The sequence below is a fragment of the Blennius ocellaris genome, assembly GCF_963422515.1.
Source record: "Blennius ocellaris genome assembly, chromosome: 10".
In the NCBI taxonomy this organism is placed as follows: Eukaryota; Metazoa; Chordata; class Actinopteri; order Blenniiformes; family Blenniidae; genus Blennius; species Blennius ocellaris.
Window position 1 is genome coordinate 17,201,642 of NC_137659.1, and position 11,658 is coordinate 17,213,299.

Below are 11,658 nucleotides of genomic sequence, written 5' to 3' on the forward strand. Positions count from 1 at the left end.
CCGAATTTTGCAGCTTTTGTGAGTTCAGCAGAGTATCTCCTCTTTTTGCTCCTTTAACTGTCCTTAGGTGTCCTTCTTGCAGTAATCTCCACCTCTCACCAAACCGAGGCTTTCACCTGATTTACCCTGTCACCTACTTTTCAGGATACTTGAGACTGTTTGAATAAATTCTGCTGTCCTTGTGCATATGCATGATCCAAACAGAATAGACACATTGCCCCATGGTAATGGTACTGGGTGGCAAAAACCTGACGAGGTACCTTGAAATGTTGGTGCTGATGGTGCTGATGGTACTGATGGTGCTGATGGTGCTGATGGTGCTGATGGTGCTGATGGTGCTGGGTCTGTCTGAGGATGTTTTCACAGATTCTTTGTCACAGATTCAATCTGCAGCCTGGGGCACAAACCCTAACCCTAACCCTAAACACGATGACTGATGATTTTTAAAATGTGTCTGTTCTATGGCCACATCATCTATCATACTAACGTTACCTACATAGAACAAAGATCACATGACTGCAGGACTTGAATCATATTTTATTCGTATCATTTCTATCCCCTCACCCCAACCAGAACAGCAGAAAGTCTCCACCTCTGAGTCTGGGTCTGTAGGTTTCTTCCAGCTAAGAGGGAGTTTTCTTTCCACTGCTCATGTGGAATTGGTTGGTTTTCCTCTGTAAAAGTGCTGGGAGATGACTGTGCTGTATTTGGCGCTATAGAAATACAGCTGAATCAAAAATATACATCACACAAATGATGTGTGTGAATTCAAATAGAAAGAAGGCAACAATTCCAACTTGCATTCTCAGCAAGTGGACGTGAAAATGACAGGTTGCGATTGTCTATGACTGACATTGCAGGAGCCGTCTGATGAATATTGGGAATGACACACTCAAGCTGTCAATCTGCAGTAAGTCCTGGTTTGTCTTCACCTCCTCTTTAACAGAGGTAGCAATCTTTTCCTCTCCTCCTCCTCACGCTTCCTCTCTATTTTCTTCATCTTGTATTCCCACTTGGGGATCTGGAGCCGGTTGCAGTTACTGCTCCGTTTGAGTTTTTCTGGGATGAAGCTTGAAGAAGGAGCCTTGCAGAGCCTCACTTTTGGCACCACGAGCCCCGGCCGCACACTGCTCCTCCTCATCATGTTGAGTGGCAGGAGGCTGGCTCGCCTTATAGCCACTGTGGATGCGGCAGCCATGTCACTGAGCAGCTGAGGCTGCAGGCTGGCCCTCCGATCCCTCGTCTTAGGGATGAGGAGAACCCGCGAGTTCTGGAAAAGTCTCTTGTAGTTGTTCAGTCTGTCTGGGCCCAGGAGCTTCAGCTCGGCCACCCGCTGCCTTCGCAAGATCTCCTGGACCGCGTGACGACGCTTTCCGATGCACGGCGGGCTGCCGGGGCATACCGTGCGGCAAGCCGTGGCGATGACGGGACTGGAGATACTGGTGGTGACCCGAACCATATGGTCAAGAACGCCATCGTCCATAGGGTTGACTTTGTTTTTGAGGTAAAACGTATAGGGGCAGCAGGACAGGAAGTTGATGAAGCGCCTCCAGCAGCTTTTTCGTTCTTGGGCCTCGGCCACCAGCTCCTAGAGGAGATGAATGAATGAAGGAATTGTTTATTACCATTACAGTGCAAAACATTTACTTTTGTGCATTCAGTTTATAGTGCTTAAAAGTTCACACACGCATTGTTGTTTTTTGTTATTTTTTTAATAGATTTTAGAGATCATATGTTGTTAAAAATAAAAAGCTTCACTCTTAGGCCTCATTCACATGCGAAATGGAAAACTTTGGTAGCTTTTTGTGTGTCCTTTTACATGACAACGGAGCCACCGAAAAGCCAGCTTTTTAAAAGTGGCAACCAAGGGGGACTTTTTCAAAAACACTCCAACTCATCTCCACATAAATGGCGGAAAACTCAACCTTTCTGAAATGCTGCTACTGCGCATTTGCACCGTGGCCGTAGTAAATAGTTCTTATGGACAAACAAAAAAAACAACATTGTCATGTAAATGAGGCCTGAGCACAACTCCGAGACACCATATCTAGAGCTTTGTCCCTTAATAGTAGCAGTATGCAGCTTTTGTATATCTTTTATGTTCATTTAGGTGAAATAGCTATCCCTTAATCTTTTTATTTTCAATTTGTAATGCCCATAGCTCACCACCTGCGAGTTGTCAGGTTAGCAGCAAATTTGAAGTAGTTGGTAAAGACCCATAAGGTTCAATATCAGTCAAATATTGTTTACCAAATGCAAGACTCTTTCTGTAATTGTTTGCATATCCACACAAGTGACTCAATCAATCATCAGCACTAATACAGGTACATTTAGGGAAAAAGTGTATTTTTGCAGTTAAAAGTAAAAAGCCTTAAAATATGTCTATTTGTCCAAAGATTATATAATTCTGCGGTGATTGCATGACATTACTTTGAAAGTCATAAACACAACTGTCAGAGATTCAATGCAGGGTAAACCTTTGCTTTCCTCATAGCGCTTAATAACAAATCCAAAAAATATCTAACCAATACTATACACGTTTTATATTAGAACTTTTTAAACCCAGTCAAGAGTGACACTGAGATTCACATGAGGTTAATTAATGAGCTACTTTAGTTGTAGCTGTTGGAAACCACAATGAATCTGGTGGTATAGACATTGTTTCTCCATTTTAATCTGCTTAAATAATAAAATCACAAATGAAATCTCTTCAAGGGATGAGACGATCATTTGAGAGACATTATAAGTTTAAAATGTCAATATTCATAGACTTCTTGTGTCCAGCAGCTGAATTTTGTGTTTTAGTCTACTATAGTCTATTTCTTATCTATTCTGTGGCAGGGGAAAAATAAATCATGCTCGTCTTTTATGTTCACTGTTAAATCATTTTAAACATCCTGAAACATGCCTGGAGGTAAATTATTTTTTAATGAAATGTTTAAAATCTGTTAATATGCATGAGGTGTAGCAGTCAGTAGAGGGATTGGAGTCTGGACGAATGTATTGACCTCCAGCATGGGCCACTCCAGGGAGAAGGAGTCACAGAACTGCTCCGCACAGGGCCTGGACATCAGCTTATGCATGAGGCTGGCCGTCTCGTATCGACCAGTGAAGAGAGCCCACTCCCTGGGTGTCATCTTGCGGCCGTAGTCCCGTGCCTGAATGTCACTTCCTGGAAACATACAGTCATGATGTTTAGCTTGAGTTAGATTTGATTCCACTTTTGAGAAGTTTTCAATGGATTTTTTTTTTTTTTTTTTTTTTTTTTTTAATAAAATACTTTTTGGAATATGGAATACGGTATCCAAAATTATATTATCTGTTGTTTCTACCATGCTGATTGGACTAAAACAAAATCACACGTTCCTACCTGCCAGCATGAGCGCTCTGACACACTCAGCCCGGCCCTGCATGGCCGCCTTCATCAAAGCTGTGAAGCCGTGACAGTTTCTCCTTTCAATGTCCAATCCAGGGAAGTAGTTGAGCAGATAGTTGGAGATCATTAGATGACCTGCAGATCAGAGAGAACTTGAGGCATGTGTTGTGAAGACAGCAGTTGTTGTAATAGGTGGTAAACCATGTTCTTATCCAGCTCATACATCTTCTGTGCTACTTGGTCCAGTTGAAGGATACTGGGGCCAATGGGGCAACACAGTGAGAAAGGCAAACACATAAACTCATATACAATAATCATACAATTTTTGTACTATGGAAGGAAACTACAGTATCCAGAGATATACACACAAGGAACACTGCTGATGCCAAGCGAAGACTCAAAACTACCACCTTCTTGTTGTGAAACAAACATGAATCATTATCTTCTCATATAGGCTACATACCAAATATATTAGTTGTTTTTATTTTTTTATTTTTGTAGACATCTAGCAATGAACAAATCTTCAGATTTAGTTTTTCTACCTCACTGGTAATTAAATAAATATCTATGAAACTGCACAATAGATCACAAATTTATCGCAACTGAATTGCAATAAATGTTGTTTTCAAGGACTGAGAAACATATGAATAATATAATATGAATATGAATAATTTAAGTAATGTGAGCCAACAGAAAACGATCTTGTTATCCTTTATACCCATCAGCCATCAGCGTCCCGAACATGTGGCCTGAGGCCGCGTTTATATGTACCCGGGTACTTGAAAAATCGGTGATATTTCTCTGCGTTTGGGCCGAATGTTTACACAAAAAAGATGATTCCTGAAAATTCCAGCCACATTGGAGATCTGGATCAAATCTGTGTCTCTTTTTGCATCTAATGGAGGGTAGGTGGTTATTTATGTCACAGTTCGTGACGAGATGTTTTTTTTCCCAGGATTCTGATTGGCTATCACGGCTTCATGCTTCTTGCGAGACTGCCCCCGACAGGTTTGGCATGCTCATAGCACCTCTGAACCAGCTGTATATGCTGGTAAGTGTAAATGAAGATGTATATATTTTTTAAGGTAGAGGGGGAAATGTCAGTTTTTGTAAAAACCCGGGTACGTGTAAATGTGGCCTCTGACTCCTTGACTTTCCCTCCTCATGTCTGATTGCTGCTCCCCTACCCTGATGCATTTCACCTGTGTCTGAATGTCTGATTGGCTTCATCTGGTGGCAATGCTATATATTGGGCATCTTCTGTGTGTTCTCGTTCTTGGCTTGACTGTGTTTCTGTGTGATTGGTTCTTTTGTGTCTCAATCTTTTGTCAAACGTGAAAGGGTGCAGTTATACAAAGGCTCGAGTTGGTTTTTCTTGACTTCTTCAGAGCTACTGAAGTCTTGCTTAAAGTGTTTTAAACAAAAACACAGTGCGCACTGATGACATTTACCTATTGCTGATGGTGTATTTCCCTGCTACAACACTGCCCTGGAGCGCATTTGGGATGCATGACTGTTCATACGACAAATCTTACATCGTCAGATGTGTCCCAGACCTCCTGGGGAAGGGGCTTCAGTAAAAACACTTTAGTGCCTGTTCACACTTGTCTTTTGGGCTTATCACATGATCTTATCACCCAAAATGCATATTAATGCAAAGTGTAAATGGCCCCAGAGTTCTTTTTTTCTGCTTCCCAGTGATTTTTGTTGTTGTTAGGATTAAAGGCCGTCTCCCAGTTGCAAAACACCTGATTGCAATGAGGGGCTAATTATTGGGCTTTTTCACAAACTTGGTGATGACATCATTAGATTCAGTTATGCTGAAGCAGGGAGAGAACTAAAACATGCAGGAGGGGTGCCCTCGAGGACTGGGGTTGGACACCCCAGCTCAAGACCTTCTACCAATCTATGCTGGCCTGTACACTTACTGCTGTAGGTTTTTGTGTGGCATCATTAAGACATGGTGAGGTCATCAAGCTCATTAAGCATGTCGGGAAAGCTCTCTCTGTGACGGGACTGGACCCGGACAGTCTGGAGACAAGTAGTCTGGGCTGAGAGGAGGTTAAAGGGCAACATCTGTTCAACTGTGGACTCCTCCCTCTTGGCTGGTGAACTGTGGTTAATGGGCAGCTCAATCAGCCAAGTGGATCTTCTTTGCCCATGTGCAAAACAGAATGATTGTGAAGATAATAGTAATCTTATTAATTTGTCATGTGCTGCTGTGACACTCAATTTTTCTCTGTAAAGGATCAATAAGATGTGTTTTTGTGCATGTTGGGCACAATTCAGAAGCACAAATATCAAGAAAAATTATTAAAGCTAAAGTTATCAACTTGTGTTTGTAGTTAGCACAATATATTATTGTGGTGCTGAACAATATAATTTGCATATTCCTTGTTTGACTACTGTGCAGACTTACAAGTAACAAGAGTGAGATATTCTTTAACTTTCTTCCCATACTCGCAGCTGTCAGTGTATTAAGGATGACTGCTTAATTACAATTCTCCCAAATGGGTTTTAGCATATTAGTCTGAAATATGACTAAACTACAGCCAAATTCCGAGCCATTTAACCATTTATACATTAAGAAAAAAGTGCTGTCTTCACTCGTGCTTGTTAGATTTACTGATATTTTGTGATTCAATGTGCTCTGTCATTTATTGCAGATATTATTTTGGGGTGGGGGGTTCAATAAGGTTGCCTGTTCAGTTCCAGACTGTGATTTTTGGATTTGCATAGAAACATAACTGCAGTGAAAATGCGAAGATGCAGGTTGACAAACTTGAACGCATACTTCATGAACTGTGTTTAGACGCCCTTGACCTTGAGTAGCCAGTGTTTGAGGAAATCTTGTCTGGCTGTGCTGCGGCGCTGCAGACTCACTTTTGGTCATCTGTTTCCCCTGAGGTGTTGCAGAGTATTTTCTCATGAAAGGGGATCGATACTTCTTTTAATGAAGCAGAAAATGAAGAGCAGTCTGCAGCTATTAATCACAGACCTCAGTGAGCCATTCATCATCATTAGCAGACGAGAGGCCGAGGCGCCATGTCTGATACGTGTGGCTGCATCACTATGAAATTACTTATGATGGTACTTTCTAATGCCGGTGAATAACAATGATTCTTCCAATTGGAGGCACCAGACCTCACAGTATGCCATGTGCTTTAATCTGGACCCATTATAAAAATCCTCTGGCTCATGTCAACGCAATGAAATTTCTTTCATCACTATATATTATGTAATGAAGACAGTAAGAATGCCAAGACAGATTAAATATTTGCATTGATAATGAATAAAAATCGACTAATGGGACTATTAATTCATATAATTCTTTACAGCTTAATGAATGCAACAGTGGTGCAGAAGGGTCACTACAGGAGCCAAAACACACTCACACATCCATACTGTGGCTTGAATAGTTGCACTATTGCTTGTCTGGGCCTAATCATTCATCATAAGTCTGGAAATAGCTCTCTTAAACAGTGAAATTTGTTTAGAAAATGGAAGCAAGACTACTATATGTAAAAGGTATCTGATAAAATTATTCAAACAATCTAATAATAATTCAATGTACCAATGGATTTTAAAAAAATATATGCACCTACATGTATTAAACATTTAGGTTGATAATATAATAGCGCCATTAATACATTTGCAAAGTACTATTGCAGTGACACTGAAGACCATGAGAAATGCTGTCTCTAAAGGCATCAGCTCTTCTGTGCACATTGTAAAATACCCAACCACACCAAAGTCATACGAAGGGACTTTCTATCATCGTTTTGTTTGTTTATAAGGCTGAGCTGTTAGAAGAAGACTGATAGAAATAAATATTGTGAGGTTTGTTTACCTGCTTGTGCTGCAGTGATGAGCGCCGTGTTGCCCTCGTTGTCTTGCCAGTTTACATCCAGATAGGGGCACTGAGAGAGGGCGATGACCACGTCCACGTAACCATAGTAACACGCCACGATGAGCCCAGACTGAAACACAAAAGCAAGCATGCGTAAATTTGTTTTCATAGTCTATTCATACCACTACAGGTACTGCTCTAAATTACAATGAAGCTTCATTTTGTATTCTTTACCTTTTCACAAATTGATTGAGATTTTTTCAAATGTTCTCTCAAATAACAAAATAATTGTTGGCGTATCTACATACAAATAAGCTTTTTTTTTTTCTTGTGTGTAACAGAGAGACTTTAACTCAGGCTAAGCAGGCATTTCCAGCTTGTCACCCTGCCAGGCACTGGCTTTTATTTAAAATGTCAATTGCTTTGAAACCAAACTTGGTGTTTAGCTTCAGGGTATGGGAATACTTCATATTTTATAGATTTTCTACCAAAAAAAAAAAGCAACAGGTTCACAAATGGGTTTTCAGGGGACACCAGATCCACACCTGTTAAAACTGCAGGCTGCCGCCAGTTATGTAGAGAAAGGAAATAAATTAAACTAAAGGTCAACGGTAAGTCCTCTGCAATGTCCTCTGAAGAAGGCATCACACACTGTGAACCAGTCGTCCAAAAAATCCCACCAACCGTAGCAACCAGAACTCCTGAAATGCCATAGTTTTCTACATTTAGGAGTCAATGAAACAGCAAAATGAGTTATCTTTGCTACAGTGAATTGATACACAAGTCAAATGGATCTTTAAGGAACTGAACATATTTAGTTTACAAACTTGTACATTTCTCAGACAACAAAATAAGATTTACTGAGGAACGCACACATTTTTTCCCTAATAGTTTGCACGTTCTACACTAAGTGGGTTTTCTCTGGGCAATTGAAATTCCCCTCAAAGTCTAAAAATGTATTTTTGAGATCAGTCGATGCTAAATTGCCTCTTTAACATGAGTGTTATTGTGTTTGGAGTGATCCCTGACTTTCATAGGTGTAAACTGGAATCAGCCTCAGCACCCCAGTGACTCTCAACTGGATGAATTGATATAGAAGATGATGATAAGCAAGTTTGATCCTGAATAATTAAGGTGACAGCAACTCCAGATACTACAGTATATCTGCACAATCCCACATGCACCACTGGTCTCTCCGGGCACTGTACTCTTGGACAATCCTGCTCTGTCAGATCCAGGTCTGTAAGCATCTCGTATCTCTTACCCAGTGTTAAGGTCAATGTCTTAGTGAGTCCTTTAAAAGCTGAGCCCTGAGTGACAAGCTGTTTCCTGACACTCCCCTGCTCAGTTTACACTCTCCATCTGTCACTGGAGGCTTACCTGACTGTCCAGGGCCCTCCTTCAAGGCCTGACCTTCAGTTACTGAACCAGGCACCAGGTCTGATGTGACTGCGAGAGCTGACGTTTAAACACATGTCATCAAAATGAAATACTGTTTTAATTCCATCTAAAGCTTCATTAATTCCACATGAAAGCCCAATTATTTTAAATATACCACTAGGTATCTTCAAATGTAGTTTAACTCTCTTGAAACAGAAAATAAAACACACCAATGTTAATTGTAAACTAATGCATTTTCATCTCCAGTTTAAATGCATTAATTATAAAGATTGACAGTGAATACAATGGGGTGCAATACATTTGATGGTGTAACTTACATATAACAGACAACTCTCTTGAGAATAGCTATCAGACAGATAAACTGTATGGCCAGAGAATAACTGAGGTATAAAGCTGATTGAATATTTATAACCACTGATGCCGAATGATGTTGTTGAATAGGTAAGTTACTAGAAACTGAATCCTTTTTTTTTTTCTACTCCTCAAAACTGAATCTTAAAGACAGAATAAACCTGAGTGGGTCCAGTTATGAAAACAACTGTATTTACTCAGGGTCAGCGTACAGTCTTTCACTGAGGCTTTGTGTTACATTCTTGAATATGTTGTGGTGTGTGGCCCTCACCCTAATCCTAACCTTCATGATTTGTCACTGTCACAAGACTGTATACATCTTTTTTTGACATGATCTATTAAGGACAAGGCCTTTAAGATTTAATTTTTTATACCAGATTGTTGTTTATTCCAAATACCTCTGGTACTGATGCGTTGCTGAAGTACAAGTGTACCCTGTAAGAAATATTTGTTCCAGTGCTTTGCAATTCTTGGTTCTTATGTTAATGAAACCTCGTGACCTGAGACACCTACTGTTCTGTTCTTGTCGGTCTCCTTCACTTCCTCCTCAGTCACCCCTTGTCTGATCATGATTTTGACGATGATGGCGTTGTTGTTGCAGCAGGCCTTAAAAAAGGAGATTGGCTCCGGTCTGTCGGGGCTCGGCGAGCGGTACAACTCAGAGGTGATCGAACTGTCCAGCGGATAGTAAGAATCATCTGAGGCGATGCTCCGAGTGTCCGAGCGGTCTGGCAGGGACTCGAAGTCCAACTCCTCAAACTCCTGGTAGACGTCATCCTCATCCTCCCAGTAGTTCCTTGTATAGTCGACTTCACTCTCCTCATTATTGTCATCTTCTGACACTTCACTCTCCTCCTGGGCCCCATCAGCATTTGTGACGGACATGACAGGTGTGGCCATAGCTGCTCTATTGTTTGTAAATGCCATCTCATGAAGTCCAACTCCTCCTGCAACTCCATTCTTTTGAACTTTTGAACCTTCAGGTTTTTGCTCCGTTAACACCATTTAAATCCTCCCCGGCCCGATCAATGGTTGAAAAAATGGTTGTGTGGTGCCAGGGCCACTCTAGGAGTACCTAGAGTTTATGTCCACTGGCCCTTTGCAGTACGGCGCCACATTGGTTTCCAGTAAATCCAAGTCCCCCAGCGTCCCGAGTTTGACGAGTTTCAGATCTTTGGGAGATTTCCCAAGAACAAGGTCACAGGGAAGGCATCCAAACTTGGTGTCAGTCCTCTGTCATTACTGAATAATCCTCAGTGGCTGCCCTTGAGGGTTCCCCATTAATCCACCAGATGAACTTTTTCTCTATCCTTCTGAATTTGTGTGACCAAAGTGACCTGAAAGAGGTTCTGAGAGCAAAGCATGACTCTGCGGTATCCAACAAGGTTCGACAAGTGAGACAAAATCCATGAGTTTCCTTTTTCCACGTGACTCTTCGCAATCGTGTCTCCGACTCGCCCATCTGTCACATCGCACGATCATGGTCTTCGAAACCCGACAAGAAACCTGAAGTCCCAAATGTCCTGCTGAAAGGAGAACCACAGGCCGTTGTCTCGATTTGAAAACGACAGCACTGAGGAACTAATCCCATGTTTCCCTGTGGAGGGACACCAGGCTTACTTTGATGATGGCCGGCAATGCGATGAGCGGCAGTCTGTTGAACTGCTGCATGATAATCCTTTTAGACTCTCTCTCTCTCTCTCTCTCCCAACCATTGTGGTGCATTCCCCTCCTATAACTATAAATCAAGCGCAAAACAGATGTAACATTTTAAAATGTTATCTCCTAAATACTTTCATTAACTCCTCTTGCTCTGATCAACATATCTGTATTGGTAAGGCAACGAGTGAAGCTGGAGCCCCACCTCATCTTCTCCTGGATTTAACATGGCCACTGTAAATTGGATTTGTTTGCCATGTGACTTCATTTGAATACAAGGTGCAGTGGAAGAGCTGGGATCACCCTAAACGCAGGAATGTCCAGAGATGTGACCCTTGTAAGCCACACATTCTGTCGAGTGCGCTCCTCTCACGCCAACTTTATGAACTTTCACCGTAATCCCATCAAAACCCCTCTGGAATAATAATTGACACTGAATCAGTTGAAGTATTGGATTTGTGACTTCAAAGGGCATCACTGAAAGTGCATTTTGCAAAACTTAACAATCATTCACTACTTGACAGAAACAATAAGTATAAATAATTGGCATTTGTAAGGCAACCTTAAGCTTTACAACTGAATTTGAAGTGTTGAAATTTTAAGGCATCTCAATTGATACTGTCACGTGAAGGCTGATTAGAAACAAAGATGCTGGCATGTCGTGGTCTGTAAGTAAGCGTAGTTCCCATGGTCACTGTCTGTGTATTCATGTCAGAGAGTTTAGGATTAATTCCCCAAGCATTTGCTAACACCTTGGGCAGGTAAGGTTTGCCAACAATGAGGACACAGTTCACACTGAGCCATGATGATTTCAGGCGGCACAGAAACAGTCTGCAGCTGTTAAACCCCGCCATTCCTGAAAAACATTAATCCTGTGTGAACAAACGATCTTAACTAATACTTTTGAGGAGGTGAAATAATTAATCCTCTCCCTGTGTGAGACTACTCTTCTGCCAGGTAAAAATCTGAGCCAGTGAAAATATAGATTTGACACTTCTTTCATGCCTGAAGTCGGGTTTTA

At 41.3% G+C, this 11,658-nt stretch overlaps 1 protein-coding gene across 1 annotated transcript; it reads right to left on the reverse strand.

Annotated features, from left to right (window-relative positions):
- Positions 1-928: 928 nt before the first annotated feature.
- On the reverse strand, positions 929-9,983 carry ankrd33bb (ankyrin repeat domain 33Bb; the record flags this gene model as incomplete). Its single annotated transcript, XM_080502886.1, has 5 exons — positions 929-1,588; positions 3,009-3,172; positions 3,371-3,511; positions 7,227-7,356; positions 9,492-9,983. 5 exons carry the CDS (start codon positions 9,981-9,983, stop codon positions 929-931), a joined length of 1,587 nt encoding a protein of 528 aa, XP_080359012.1.
- Positions 9,984-11,658: the final 1,675 nt, after the last annotated feature.